This window comes from Condylura cristata, unplaced genomic scaffold, assembly GCF_000260355.1.
Source record: "Condylura cristata isolate star-nosed mole 26May11 unplaced genomic scaffold, ConCri1.0 scaffold00003, whole genome shotgun sequence".
NCBI lineage: Eukaryota > Metazoa > Chordata > Mammalia > Eulipotyphla > Talpidae > Condylura > Condylura cristata.
Window position 1 is genome coordinate 9,264,768 of NW_004567104.1, and position 16,252 is coordinate 9,281,019.

At 39.6% G+C, this 16,252-nt stretch overlaps 1 protein-coding gene across 6 annotated transcripts in view; it reads right to left on the bottom strand.

Moving 5' to 3' along the window:
- Positions 1–16,252, bottom strand: part of TNIK (TRAF2 and NCK interacting kinase) — a 403,269-nt gene that overhangs the window by 112,472 nt on the left and 274,545 nt on the right. For all 6 annotated transcript variants that reach the window (XM_012732327.1, XM_012732316.1, XM_004674961.2 and 3 more), the window contains exons 6-8: positions 15,721–15,811; positions 13,754–13,884; positions 1,496–1,550 (exon numbers count right to left, since the gene is read on the bottom strand). In XM_012732327.1, coding sequence (XP_012587781.1) covers positions 1,496–1,550; positions 13,754–13,884; positions 15,721–15,811 — 277 coding nt within the window. The remainder of the gene's footprint in view (positions 1–1,495; positions 1,551–13,753; positions 13,885–15,720; positions 15,812–16,252) is intronic.

The following is a 16,252-nucleotide window of genomic DNA, read 5'->3' on the forward strand; positions in this document are numbered from 1 at the left end:
TCAGGCTTCAGGTTGGATCTTATTGCTTTCATATCTGTTGTTTTATTTTGGTTTTTCGTTTAGCTTGGTTTGATTTGGTTTTATTCACTGACCTCCGAATGATGGAAGGAATAAGACAGAAAGTCTGGCTAAAAAGTTATGAAAATTATCTCATTTTAAAAACACAATGTGATAATTTACAGTAAAAATACTCAGACATTCTGAGTTTAATCAAAATATCTCATTAGTTTACTTTCAAACATCTGGGAATATCTTTTACTTTGTGCCCGAATAAGAATATATTATTCCTAAGAGCTAAAGCTTTCTGTGCACGGAAGGTAATTTTTTATCCAGTCTATTACTTACTGAGTAGTCTGATTTGAACACTGCAATCTATTATTTTTTTTTATGATTCATAATACCTACTAATATATAGATAAGGGCTGTTTTACTCACAAAGTACAATCCACAGATGCATTCAATTGATCTGTAGAATTAAATCAATGCTAAAGATGAATTCTACCAAATCTAGAGTAAGAAATCAAAAGATGATAACTAGAAGCTAAAAAGTCATAAGAAAAATAATCTGTCCTGCAAATAGGGACTTGTTTTGGCCTGGGCCATCTGAAAAACAGACAATAGGGTGGTATGAACCATGAGAAGATATCACCAGGGAAAATTCTTGCATGGAAGAAATAGAAAGGGAGTCAGTGAAGGCTAAGAGAATTCTTGAATTTCCAGGTGAGCAAGCCTGACCCTTGGCAAGTAAGGAGGAGGAACAGTCGGTACAGAAGTGCTAGAAGGTACAGCCTATAAGGAGGGCTGGCAATGTCACAGAGGGCACTTGAATAAAAGCTGTCTCCAAAGAGGTCTGTGCCTTTCAGGTAAGGGTGGGTGTTGGGCCCCCGCTGTGAGTGGGTGTCAGGGGTACAGCTTCTGGTAGGGCTCAGCTCATGGTCACTTGTGCTTTCTTGGGGAGGTCTGCAAAATGCTCTCGTAGGTGATGCACCCTCATGGCTGCCACACTGCTGGCAGAAGCAACTTCAGCTCCAACACACCAGACCGCAAGGGGAATGAAAGGCTCTCCAGATGGCCAGCGCCTGCCTCTCTGCCTCACATAACAGCAGGGAAATCAAAAAATCGAAATAGCAGGATTTTAGAGGAGTGAAAGTGACCAAGTTCATGTGTTTGCATTGAAATCTGGCTTTGAATCTTTAAATGGAGTAGATGGTCTTTGTGGCTGGTCTCAGTTTTATGTCAGGTAAAGAGCTCAAGATAAATGCTGTGAACCAAACAGGGCTCCCCAATGTTCGCTTCCTTTTTTTCCTCCTAAACACATGATCTTCACTACTCTGAAATGAATGAATTCCTCGTTGATTTAAGATGCTTCTGCTTTCTAAATATGCCAGCTGGGATCCATGCAGGGCTCGGTGTAGCAGAAGTAAAGCAACTGCAGCTCCTGGCACGGAGCCTTCAGCACCCACAGAGCAGACCAGCCCCAGAGGAAGGTACTTACGGGGAGCACCTTCTGCCATCTCAATGGCGGTGATTCCCAAAGACCACAAGTCACTCTGGAAAAGAAGGGAGGCAGAACACATGCATAAATTCAGTCTACAAAGGATAACTCAGTTAAAGCCAGTAATTGCTGCAATATTGCCTGTGGGGAAGTGATTCAGTTGTCTCATCTCAAACTTATTTCAGTCACAACATTTAAACCATGAACAACTTTATTCACTTTTCAAGACAATACCTTTTATGATGCCTGACACATAATGTGTTTTCAATAAATATATGAGGAATGCCTAAAAGATGTATAAAAATGAGCTCATCTCTAAAGTGTATTTATTGATTAAATTATACAGAATTTGACTAGTTTCACCATAACACTTTTATTGAGATAAAAGATCAGCTAACACATTGTGCACATTTAACACTTATTAAGGGTGATATATACATATACACCCGTGAAACCACCGTCACCTCAAAAGGACCCACTTGTTCCATTGTAGTGTCACTCTCCTGCCTTTCTGTCCCCAAACCCACTTCTTGTTCTAAGGCAACACTGGTCTGCTTTTTGTCACTCTGGTAAGTGTGCATCTTCTGAAGTTTTATATAAATGAAATCATCCAGTTTCTTTTGCTTAGTATAATGTACTTAAGGTCCATCTAAGTTGTAGTGTGTATATCAATAATTCATTCCTTTTTATTGCTAAAAGTGTTCCATTGAATAGATCTACCACAGTTTGTTTATCCATTTACTTGTGGATAGGTACTTGAATTGTTCCCAGCTCCATCTATGACAAATAAAACTGCTACAAACATTCCCATAACAAATCTTTGTGTGCATGCATCCTTTATTTCTTTTAAGTACATACTTAGAAGTGGCATGGCTAGATCATATAATAGATTTGTATGCATATGCAATTATTTTTAACATTTTATGCATACAGAACTGAGGTACAGGCCAGAGGTGCAGGGGCAGAAAGAGGCTTCACCAGAGACAGAGTGGGGAGCAGAACAGGCTGACTGACGAAGTACACTGCTGAGGGGAGCAGCGGGCGGGTCAGAAGAGGTCTGCCAGCCATGTGGGGCACCTCCCGGGCAGGGATCAAACTCATGCTGAAGTGGCTTTGACTTCTCAGTGCTGTGCTTTAACCTGCTGTGCCACCAGGGAGGGCCATTTTTTAACTTTTAAGACAATTTTATATATGCTTTAACTTAACGAGACCAGGAAACTTTCTGATGGTGGCATGACTGATGTATTTCCAGCACTTACAGCTGAGCTCAGTAGCAGGTGATCAATATAGTTGTTGAATGAGTGAGCAGTACCTTTCATCTTGTAAGATGATACACAAAATATGTCCTTATATTGTTTGTTATGCCCAGACTGACTTTTACACTCTTATCAGAATTTTCTAGGCTAACATCACGTCTGCTTGTATAATATCCATCTGTAACAACATGTTTCACCCCCCCCTTCTGTGTCTACAGTGTAATAGTATGTAAATATTCACAGAAGAGGGCAAATCAAGAGGTTGGGAAAACCAGGTTAGAAAACCATAAAAAGATGCCTGTTGTTTCAGCCTCCCAGGATATTGGCAAGGAAACAAAATGTCAAATTTGACTCACTCGGGCAAATTCTGACACAAACTCACTCTACTTTCATCTTAAATGTACCCTCCATGGTAAACATCATTCTGAATTTATACCTATAGCCTCACTTAAGGCTCATTTTCCCCCACAATTGCCATAAAACAAACCCCAAGGCCATATGAGAAGGAGAACTAACTGGAAGAGAATTGCGAAAGCTGTGCTGTGCCACCCCCGAGCACTAAACTGTTCAACATCCTTGCATCCTTGCATAGCAGTCAGGCCACTGCAAAATTGACATAAGAAATCACGGGGATTGTCTTGCCCAAAATACATTCTACCTTAGCCCAGGTCATTGGAGCATGGGCCAACACCAATTAAACCTTAGGGTGGGTCTTTAATTCAAGAACCTGTCGCCCTGTTCCCTAAATGTGTCAAGTTCTGAGATCCACTGGGGATAACAGCACAACTGGCTTGAAACTTAGTCCTCCAATTCTAAGTAATTTCTATGAATGGAACAAAACTCAAGAAGGAAAATCTTGTCCTTGTTACACTGGAAGATGTATTCAAATGTACACACACTGTTAGCACAGACCAAAAAGTGACTGAGTTTTTCCTGCAGGCTCCTCGGCCTCCTTAGTGAGGTTGCTGTTCGACCTGAGGCAGGAGGTCAGTCCTATTACAGGCTGGTTCAGGGGACGTAACTGGCAAAAAGGGAAATTTAGCTTCTTGTACCTGGGGTTTTATGGTTAATTTGCACAGACAATCATTTGGGAGTGAAATGAATGAGTGACGAAAATACTGAGTCACTCACTGTTCAGGAGACATTACACAGGAAATATAGCAAGAATAGTCCGGAAATGGTGGGTTGTGCTATTTTGATAAAACTCCAATATCTCTGATCCTTGCTAGTTCTGTGACCATTTCTCTAACATCTCCAGAGATGAAGTGTTTCTATGGCATGACATGAGGTGTGAATATAAAGGTGCTGGCCAAGTTTTATGCAGCTAGATGCCACAAAAGGTCACAGTTAAGTAGCTCTTGAGACTAGGGAGTTTGAGTTGATTTAAAAGCCAAAACTGATGGTGCTGGGGTAAGAAGGCTCTAGACCAGTCCTCAGATAAAGGAAGAAAATACTCAGAGGACCCAGGGAAACATCCACCTTTGGAGGCTTTGTTCTTGTGTCTCCTTCTGCCCATGGCACCTGCCCCACTCTGCGCTAGCTGATACCTCCCTACCCTGCCTGTGTTTGCTCAAATGTCATGTTCTCATGGAGGACCATGGAATTGCCAGACCCTTTTTCCCTTCCCATTTTTGTCCCCCAGAGAACTGATCATACTCTAACATGCCACATGATTTACTCATCACTAACTTATTGTTTTGCTATTTTGTCTGCCTACCTTACCCCCAACCCACACTCTCTCTCTCTCTCACACACACATGCACACACATGAACATGAGATGCACAAAGACAGAGCTTTTTGCTTTGCTGACTAGTTTATTTTAAGTCCTTAATACAGTTCTTAGTCTTCTGCAGATACTTAATAAATGTCTTTTTGAATGAATAAACCAATAAAAGATTCATGAGAGAAAAAAGCAAAACCTAAGAGGAACCTAGGGTCCTTAGAGCTCAGCCAACCCCTCCTTTCACTTCACAGATGGGGTAAAATGACTTACCCCAAATCAAAGAGTAATTCAGAAGCTGATTTGAACAGAGCTTGCTTTCCTACCTCCTAAGCCAGTTCTCTCTGACATCACAATGTCACAATGAAAGGACCCAAATAGTCACCAATTTTTCTTTTCATCTTGGTAATTTACAAGGCCAATAAATTACAGGTAACCAAAATTGTTGGTGTTCCAATGAAGATGGTGAAATTTAGTGAGGCACCTCAAAAACCTGCACTAGGAAACTGGTGCAGCAAAGACTGGATGAAGAGATTAGTAAAGAGAGCAATTGTTTAAGTCAGACAGATAGACCTGGATTCAAATATAGGGTTCATATTTAACTACATATAGAGCACCACTCAGTTCAGCTTTCTCACCTGAACAGTGGAGCTAACGGGAATGTGTAGCTATGTTGGCTAGCACAAAATCTGGCAGCAATGGATTTGATAACATTGATTTCTTTTCCCTGTACTGTCCTATGAGACTTCCTTTGCCTTCTCCATTTAGTTTTCTATGTTTCTCTCCAGTTGTGGTACATACTATTTGGTGGCTGCAGCAGCAGGGACTTTTCGATTCTGACTGCAGAGTATAGAAAAGCTAAGCTTGTCTTGCAGCTAAAGATGTGATATAGTTCTGGCTAACTAGACATAGACAAACATCTTCTAGGAGCATCTAGAAAAGACTTTGTTTTTCTGAAATAAGTAGCAATTGCTTCTGATATCTCAATCAGTCTTCCACACTTCTTTGTGCCCAGATAAAATGTATCTGGCACTACAGCATCCATTTTGCAATCATAAGGTGATAGTTCAACAAATAAATGATGTGAATACTGAAAGGTAAGAGTTTGGGTTTTGAAGCCATTGTGAGTTATCACTCCAACTCTAGACTTCCTACCTCCATTTTCCTGGGTAACTTAAAGGTACTCAAAGCCATTTCTTACTAACAATATGTATTCAGCACTAATTTGAAGAAGCATATTTTGACGGTAAGAAATAGGGAGGTTCTAGTTGTTAGGCGAGGCTGGACTTCACAGGAAACAGGAAGTGTCAGTGAAGAGAGATGTTTCCTTTACTCAGTATATAATGCTAAGACTCTTTCTTGGGTAGCCTTCCTCCAAATTTCAAGAACAATCCTCTAAACCACTCTTATGTGTCCTTTGTCACCTGACCAGGACAGCAATTTCTTTTTCAGACATCCATTTGATATCAATATTAGGATAATTTCTGCTGGGGTCCTCTTGTGTTCAAAAAGGAACATTTATATTCCTGGCCATACACCCCAGAGCTTCTGGTAAGCTATGTTTAACTGCCCATGCTAGAAAGCAATAAATGTCCTTGAAGGGCTTTGTTTAAACCCTTGGATACAATAGTGAGTCCCAAAGATACTTCAGAACTTAAATACAGGAGAAAATGTTCCAATTACAACCAGCAAGACAGATCACAGGAGACAAAAAGGGAAGAGAGAGGAACAAGATGAGGAGAGAGTCAGGGAGAGATAAGTTTCCTTCGTGGCCATGGTGTGACTCATTTTGGCAGGAGCTGGGTAATTCATTATTCCAGAGGTGTTATGCAGGCTGGCCTGTGGCATGATTAATAGTCCAGGCCTTTGTGCATTAAAAACAGAACAGAGACAAATTCTAGTGCCTCTGAAAAGGCAGAGGCAAGCACACTCCTGGCTGGTGGCGATGGGGGAGGGAGGCAGCTGGCAACAGGCAACTTGAACAGAACAAAAGAGCATTCCTTCTAGGGCTGGGTTGCCCAACCCCGTGAAGAAAAATACACTTTCAAAGCACCAGACCAATCACAAGAGGAAAAAAGGGTGGCACCAGAAAAGAGCATCAGCATGTCTGGGAAGAAGCAAGAGCTTGTGCTGTGCAGACAGACCCAAGTGTGACTCAAGTCTCACACAACCTGACAAGGGACCTGGAGCTGGCCCTTCACATTTCCTGGGCTCATTTCCTGTTTCACAGGATGAATCTGAGAATTCAATAGGTCATATATGCAAAGTGTGCAATAAAACAATGCACACAGTAGTATTTAACAAATACTGGTATAGACAGACACGAGGACTGGTTTTGACTGGTTGGTCAGGCAAGGTGACAATGAGTTCTGGTACTCAATGGCATTCAAAAGTCTCTGGGATGATACAGAAGTAAAACAGGATTCCAAATGAGAAAATGGCAAAGGGTACAGAGAACGTTCCTCCCCCAGCTTTTCAGTCCCCTTAATGGCAGAGCGTAATAACCAGGTAAAAACGGGGAGAGGGAAGCCCTGGTCTGATCATAGCTAAGCAGAGGGTCACACTTGGGGGTCCAGCTCAGGAGTAGAGCATGTGACTGCACAGCAGCGGGTGGCAAGAGAGTCTAGAGTGGACAGACAGTAGCTTCACAGTGGGCACGCCTGGAAGAGTGGACTCTGCCCAGGTCCACCAACCAGAAGACAGTCTTTTCTTGTGGAACTTTCCTGGAGGTCCCTTGTCAGTAATGTTCCAGCTGGAAAAAGGAAACTGTACTGCTGCACTGTGGTCCCTAAGGCCAGCACTTCCATCCAGAGGTTCTCTAAGTTTTATTTTCTCTATAATGTAAAAGTTACAGAAAAACAAACACTGTTTCCACATACACAGAAAATCAGGCATCCATACTATAAATGTGAGGCTTGAAGCATAGGATATTGCTGTCCTTTTTTAGTTCCACAATAGACCCAAAGAGCAAAATCTTCACATGATAGATAAATATGATAGATAAAATGTTAACCATCCATATTGAGGAGTTATCAAACTGCTAAGTGCTTGATTAATTCCTCATAATGCTAATTTACCATATCCTATCACAACCTTATAGTATACAATTTATTAGTCCCATTTTATAGAAGCTCAGAAAAGTTAAATAAGTCCTCTGAGATAACACAGTTACTAGGACAAGGACAGTTTTGTCTATGTCCCCAAACCTGCCTCTTGTTCAGTATGTCAGACACTTATATATTCATTATGTATAAACGGTTTAGAATCAAGTTTAGACTCACGAGATATTCAAGCACAGGGCATTATTAATAATCCCACCTCACCCATAAAACGAAGTCCCCACATTTGTTATCTGAGTAAAGGAAGCGTCTTAGGAGTTTCCTTTCCTCGCTTGGGAATAGGCAGGCAGCCTGCAGGAGGTGAATCGTGCGTCTGATGAAAGAAACCTTCACCGGTGGATGTGACCAAGCAACCTAAGGAGCGTGTTTGTTAGAAGCTGCAACACCTGCTGGTGATAACACGTGTCTGTATAATCTGTGCTTCTTTCTTGGGGGTGGGGGGGGGAGGGAAGCGGGGTTGGACCTTTGCATCTCAGTGCAGAGAGGCAAGGCCTTGTACCGTTCTCAACCTAACACGCCTCAAAGAACTTGCACGCATCTCAAAGACTCTCAGATTACTCAAAGATAATTCACATTATCTCCACCAAGACTCTTACTTTCCATCCTGTCTGACTCAAGTCAGTCACCCGTGACCCAGGAGAGTAAGAGCACAATAGTCACCCAAACCCTGGAGGATATACCTTTATCTACAAATGATCCACAGCACCTACATGCAAAATCCTGTATACAGAGTCTAGGTGAATAATTAAAAATATTAGCATAGATCAGGCTAGAGGATGGTGTGGGGGCCTGGGGTAAATGCCATTTTACTATCTATTTCTTACTGTGCTAAATTAGTATAAAAGCAAGGACATGTTGTGCTTTGAAAAAAGAACAGGACAGAAAGATACAGAAAGAAGTCATTTCAAGTTCTCTACACACATGCATATATTTGTGAGACAGAGAACAAGACTATATATGTTACAATGTAGGATGCTCTAAATTGCCTTTTGCAGTTAACACTGTATCTTGGTATCTGCCTAACTCCAGCCTGCATGCTACTCACTGCATAAATGGCTTTCTACCAGACAGACATTCTAGTTTTTAGTCAACCAGTTCCTTATTGACGAGCTTTGGTTGCAAAGAACTTTCTTTAGTGAGTGGTTCTGATAATGGAATAAATACATGGCACTATAAAATAGTTGGCAAATTGCAGTCAAAGAAAATGAAACTCAACTTTAAAAAGTAACAATTTAAACAGCTTAGGAATTTTGAACGGTTTTATTAATTTCAGATCTCTTGAATACTTATTATTAAATGAGAAAGCTTTCATTATTGCCCCACATACTTCTCAGGGAAATGAAACCTTTCCTTTTGCTTGAAGTGTTTTGACAGAATTTCTGAAAACAAGAAAGGAAGGGGCCTCCAGGGAAAAGTGAACACACCAGGCAAATGAGATTCTGGCTTTCCTCGTTAGGATAGAGGTTATTTTCAGTTATTGCCTGTGCCCAGTAGCTATCAGACAAAACTAGACTGCAAAAAAGAAGCTTGGGTTCTTCAGAACACTTTCCTAGTGAGGCCTTTATTCTACTTAATTGCTATAGTCTTTTGACAAATTTACCCCAGTCTTTCAAGATACCTTCGACAAAACAAATAAGTAATATTCAAAGAACAAATCAAATAATAATACTATTGTCTTTTTAAAAATTTTGTCTTTGCGCCCTCCCTTGTGGCACAGCGGGTTGAAGCACAGCACTGAGAAGCTAAAGCCACTTCCACATGAGTTCGATTCCCACCTGCCCCAGAGGTGACCACATGGCGTGGCAGACCTCTCCTGACTCCCCCGCTGCTCCCCTCAGCAGTGTACTTCGTCGATCTGCCTGTTCTGTTCCCCACTCTGTCTCTGGTGAAGCCTCTCACCGCCCCTGAGCCTCTGGCCTGTACCCCGGTTCTGTATGCAAAAATAAATAAATCTTTAAAAAAAAAAATTGTCTTTATTTTGATGAAAGGACTTTTTGTGATAGGGAGTCTAACAAAGCCCAGAGAACTTCCAATCATTTTTTACTCTAAGCACGCACACCAGGCTGAAGTATCTACGTATCTACAGCAACAGGAACCTAAGTGTTGATCTCTGAGGTTGGGGTACACTGCTGAGTGAACTCACTGCAACCAAACTGTGTGTCCTGAACTTCAACAGGTTGCAAATGAACTTACTATGCAAAAACTACACACTACAAACTTCCTTACATATAGTATTCCTAAATATACTCTCGGTGAATGAATAAGTGGTTTTAAAAGTCAGTGCATTGTCAAGCTGTCCCTTGGTGACACATCCTTTTCCTAAGAATAGTAAATAGAATGAAGGGTAGGATTTGGTAGCAGGAAAAATGTAGAAAGAATATTTAGAGTAGCTTCTCTCTGGTGCACAGTAAAATTGTGAAGTGACTGAAATGAATCTTCAGAGAATACTCAAACTTTCCTTTCTGTCTGGGCTTCTTGATTTACCCTACTGCCATGCTCTTTCCTTGACTTGTGAGAAGTGATAGGGAAGTTCACACTCTTGTCACGTCCTTCTCCTATACGACATACTCTGTCAACCCTGATAAACGAATTAGCACTGAGAACTGATACAGCTGAATGTATTCAGGTATTTTGTATTTTTTTAAATGAGACTCAAATATTAATCTTGAATTTATTAATGTGTCAGGACATCAGAATAGTCACAAAAACCTTTTAGTAATGCTGAATCACCACCCTATGCAGCCTAATGCCCCCTGTGGTTGTTCACACTTAAGGTTAAGAATGGGCTCAACCACTTTTCACTGATCCACAACGACATAGCCATCATCTGAGCAAAGGGGACCAAGATAGGAATTTCACTCCAGTGTTGTCTTAGCTGGGACTCTTCTCCATTTTTTACACAGGAAACAACTAAGTTACCGGGTTCTATTTTATGTCACAGATCAAAATCCATATCTACTTAAAGTCAGTCAAGATATTTAACAGGCTGAGCTCAAGATAAGTGTCTGAAACCCTGATTTTCTTTGGTATGTTATAAATGGCCTAACATATCTGTGGTCCAATTGTAAACTTGCATTTGTTAAATTTAACTATACAAGCAATCTGAGGAACTGCTTGTAGCCATTTAGGACACATATGAGGTTGGGGACATGCATTATGTAGTGGTCTCTCAGAAGTGATTTGCAAATTAAATTATTCAAATGTGCTTATCATTAGCAGTTTAAATAAATGACATTTATTTTGGCAAGAGATTAATTTTTAACTTGGCAGCTGTTTTCTGACAGATTGTTGTCCAGTTATTACTGTGCCTAACTTTGAAAGGAGGGAATTTATAGGAGATTATTATCTTCTCAGGCTTTCAAGCTTGTGTTTCTCCAAGGAAACAAATGATTTTGTCAATACCCCTCAGACACTGGATCCTGACGACATTGCAATGTTTGCATCTTTGTGACCTGATTTCAGTAATAATCCCACATATGGGAAACTAAAAATGTTCTTTAGAAGAGGAATTCTTTAAATATGCTCTTCAAAATCAGTTTTGTTGGTAAACTGAAGATTTATATAAGATAATATCATAGAGGAGCAGGGTAGTAGGCTGGGAAAAGTCCTGAACAGTTAGGAGGTCTCGCCTTAAGTCTCAAAACTGAGATTGTTGTATATTACAAAGGTGTTGGGTCTGTTTACTCACTGCAAGAAGAGGGCATTTATAATGTACTTTTGTCAAAAAGTCCACTGACCGATGAAACCAGTCAACACAGCATCATGTTTTGTCCAAAGTTGTCCTACTATCTGTACCAACACCAGAGGTTTCTTCACTTACTGCTCATTTTTTAAAGATTTATTTATTTAATGCATATAAGAATTGGGGTACAGGCCAGAGGTGAGAGGAATCACTAGAGACAGAGTGGGGAGCAGAACAGGCAGATATACTGAAATACACTGCTGAGGGGAGAAGCGGGTGAGACAGGATAAATCCGCCATGACATGTGGGTCACCTCCTTGGCTGGGAATTGAACTCCTGCTGCAGTGGGTGCAGAACACTTCATAGTGCTTTAATCCATTGCTCCACCAGGGAAAGCCCCCTCCACCTACTGCTTAGTCTGAAAATGCATAGTTCCTACTACCCACTTACCTCCAATTTTAATTTTTTTTAATTTTTAAAGGTTAATTTAATTTATTTATTTATGCATATAAGAGCTGGGATGTAGGTCAGAGATGTGGGGGGTGAAAGGAGTCATTAGAGACAGGGTGGGGAGCAGAACATGTGGCCTGATTGAAATGCACTGCTTAGGGAAACAGCAGGCAAGGAGAGATCTGCTGCACCATGTTGAGTCAGCAGCCTGGCCGGGGACTGAACTCCTGCTGCAGTGATAGTGCTGAGACTTAACCCGTGCATCGCCAGGGAGGCCTTTTGCCTCCAATTTTAATTTCTCCACTCAAAAACCACAAGTGATGACAATATGTCAACGGAGACGGCAACTATGATGGGACAGTAACTCCTAGCAGAAAAAAGAGGGGTTCCTAGAGAAGGGACAACTTTCATCTCTCTACTTAAACACTGCTTTGAATTCATAGTACAAAGCAACGAGTAAAAATAAAATTTCTATGAAACTTCACAAAAAGGCCCTCCCTGGTGGCCCAGTGGGTTAAACCACATCACTAAGAAGCTTAAGCCACTTCCGCCTTCCACATGAATTCAATCCCCGCCTTCCCCCGGAGGTGACCACAGGGCGTGGCAGACCACTCCTGACCCGCCCGCTGCTCCCCTCAGCAGTGTACTTCCTCAATCTGCCTGTTCTGCTCCACACTCTGTCTCTGGTGAATCCTCTCACCCTCCACATCTCTGGACTGTACCCCAGTTCTGTATTAATAAATAAATCCTTAAAAAAAAAAAAAAGAAACTTCACAAAAGGTTATAGAAATACCATAAAATAGTCACTAACATCCCATTTGGGTCAGTCTCATTGAAAAGAAACTCCAATAATTAAACTTCAAGCAATGTAGAAATGAGTAAATTTGATTTTTTTTCTTTTTTAATCAGAAAATGATGACTTATGGAACACTCCTTGATCTCCTTGATAGTGCAGTGGGTTAAAGTGCAGTGGGTTAAAGCGCAGCACTACGAAGCTAGCTGCAGCTGTTTTAGTACAAGTTCGATCTTAGGCAAGGAGGGTGACCCCCATGGCTCAGCAGACCTCTCCTGTTTCACCCACTCCCCCCCTCAGCAGTATACTTCATCAATCTGCCTGTTCTGCTCCCCTCGCTGTCTCTGCTGAATCCTCTCATCACCCCTGTACCTTTGGCCTGTACCTCAGTTCTGTATGCATAAATAAATAAATCTTTAAAAGATGACTTATGATTAAAAAATTCATATTCACTCTTCCCACTCTTTTGGACTGTGGTGATGGCATACGGGGTGAATTGGTGGTAGGAAGCCCATGGGGATTACAACTGAGATGAAAAAAATGCACAAAATGAAGAACGATGTAAAAAAAATTAAAAAAAATAATTAAAAATAAATAAAGGTAGAATACAACTATTTTATTGAAAAAATCGTATTCATTTCTCAGACATTTTAAAGAAAAAATACTCTCAGAATATATTTTGACAAATTAAGCTATAGCCAAGATGGAAATTTATTTTCAGTAAGAAATAAAATTCAGTTCAAAAGAATATAGAAAATGCTTTAGACATGTTTTTATAAATGCGCAATCAGATATGATGCATAAGTTCCTTTAAAAGGTTCTTATTTGAGGTCCTCTCTAATGGTGCAGGGGTTAATGTCTCAGCATTTTCAAGCTATGGCCAGCCACTTAGGCATGAGTTGGATCCCCAGACAGGGACCTCACCCACATGGCAGAGCAGACATCTCCTGTCTCACTTTCTACCCCCTCAACTGTGCATTTCAGTGGATCTGCCCCACTATGTCTCTGGTAAATTGTCTCACTCTCCAAGCCTCTCGCCTATACCATAAATTGTTCTTTATGCATGAATAAATAAAAATAAATCTTTTTTAAAAGGTTCTTGTATGAATATCTTATTTTAAACTTAACTAATTATTTCATTTATCTCTTGAATTACATGAATCATTAGCCTGAAGGCACATGAGAATTCTTTGCAAGATTCAGTCTAAGATGACAGGCATAACGTAAGACATCATACCTTGAAGTCATAGGTGGCATCTGGATTTTCATCACAGGCAATAACTTCTGGGGCCATCCAGTAGGGTGTTCCGATGAAAGTGTTTCTCCTGCCTACTGTTCGATCAAGCTGTGCACTGACTCCGAAGTCCACTATAAAAGAGATGACAATGAATAAAGTTTATGGTCTTTATATGGCTGATGAAATGAATGTGATTTTCATTAGAAAATAAGCATAATATAAATTTACCATTTTGATCATTTTTAAGTATACAGTTGTGTGAAATTGAATTCTCTCACATTGTTGTGAAACCATTATTATCATGAAAATTTACAGCACTTTCATCTTCCCTAAATTAAATTCTGTTCCCATTAACTAATAACTCCCTTGTGCTCCCCATCCCATCATTGGCAACTATCATTCTACTTTCAGTCTCTAAGGATTTGACTACTCTAGGCATATTATAAAGTAGAATCATATGTTATTTGTCTTTTTGCCATTAGCTAACTTCACTTGGCATAGTTCTCAAGGTTAATTCATTTTGCATTATATATAACAATTTCCTTTTTTAAGGCTGAATGATATAGTGTGTGCAGATCTCATGGTGTATTTATTCATTTATGTCTTGATGGGCACATGAGTTGTTCTTATCTTTAGCTATTTTGAATATGTAGTTTTAAAGTTCCATATTAAAATAGATAAGAGTGTCCTAGTAGTGAAAGCAGATAAAGCATTATATTTGATTATATTAAGACTCCATAGTGGGTAGAACATATAAGTGTTAAATAAAAGTCAAGCTTGGTTGCCACAAAGGTCAGGATGTTGGGAACACAAAGAATGTGGTTAAGAACTGAGTTCTGGAGCCAGACAGCTGAAGTTTGCATCCTGCTTCTGCCACCTACAAGTTATATGATCTAGGACTAGTAAATTGAGCACACTGATTTTTGGTTTGCTAATCTATAAAATTATGATAATGAGATCTATGCAGAGTTGCTCTGATGTTTAAATGAGATAATCTATGTAAAAGTTTCTTATACAGAGTCTGGCATATAATTTTCTCCCAACTGGTAACTTAATTAATGATGAGTCGATATCCTGAGGGGAGTTCATCTGGTCAGTATATAAATAATTGTTTTTCATTATATAATACATGCTTTTGTTTTCAGGAGTATTCATGAGATGAAAGCTTGGCCCAAATGACAAATATAAAATGTTGTAAGGTTTATGTTTTAATTAAAAGATATGAACAAACTAAATAAGAGGTACTTAAATCTCTTTGAAAATAAATAGTCATATAGTTCTTCTTAAGACAAACCATGCCTCTTATGTCATATCTGTCAGTTCATGCTTTTACATATATTTCAAACAAGCAAACACATGCAGGAGTATCTCTACTATATCTGGGTAATCCCAAGTTGGGTGTAGGAAGAGTACTCTTGAACAGCACTGAAGAAAAAGGATCCCTTCACTGAGAATTTTGGTAGATGGGAGTGAGATAATCAATTTATATGTAAAGTAGAATATGAGCATCTATTTTGCCCATGAACACTAGTGAAACTGACAGAAAAAGAACTTAAAAATGGAAATATAGCAAAAACTCATGCCTCTCATTCTTCTGAATGTGTTCTTCTGATAAACTATAAAAATGAGTCATCATTTTTCTGTTGGAGCAACAATATAAACAAATGGTAAGTATAGGAAACCGTTTCAAGGCCAGACACTCTAATGTAAAGGGTCTTTGTTAAAATAACATATAATAAGATAAATAAAACTCAAACATTCCTACCCTTAACTAAGGACATGATTTTATATACCATAATGTAACCAATTTACTCCTAAAATTTATTTTTAAAAAACAAAGAAATATTTGCAGTCCATTTTTAATACAATGTGCACAGTAACAAATTAACATTCAAATAAACACAACTTGCTATTGAAATAACTGTATCAGTTCCTGAAAAGCTAGCCTCACTGGTTTCTATTCTTACCCAATTTAACTTCTGCATTTTCAGTCAGCAAGACATTTTGCCCTTTAATATCTCGATGAATCACTTTATGCTGGTGCAGGTGACTGAGCCCCTGGAGTGAAGAAGAGTTGAGAAGGGTTAATAGGAACATAAATCCAGATGGAAGTAAAGTATTTGGGATGTTAATGATCTAAAACACATTTAAATCCATTCAGAGATACTTTCATTGTTAAATTCACATCTTTCATGTGTTCATAGGGCTATTAAAAATTGTAGGCGATTGTTAAATATAAATTGAAAACACAGGTGTCTTGACAATGCATAGAGCTGGCCAGATGAAAGCATGCCCATATCGACCTTGATCTCAAGTACCACAGGACCACAGTGATGATATGGTTCTGACATGGAAATTTCAGCTAACAGTACCATGAAAGTGAGGCCTGCTTGAATTTGCTAGGTTGTGACAGGGACATCTTACAGAGTATTCGTACATAAAACTGATTTAGTGCCTTCACTTTTTAAAAATGTTTAATTATTATTATTATCATCTTCT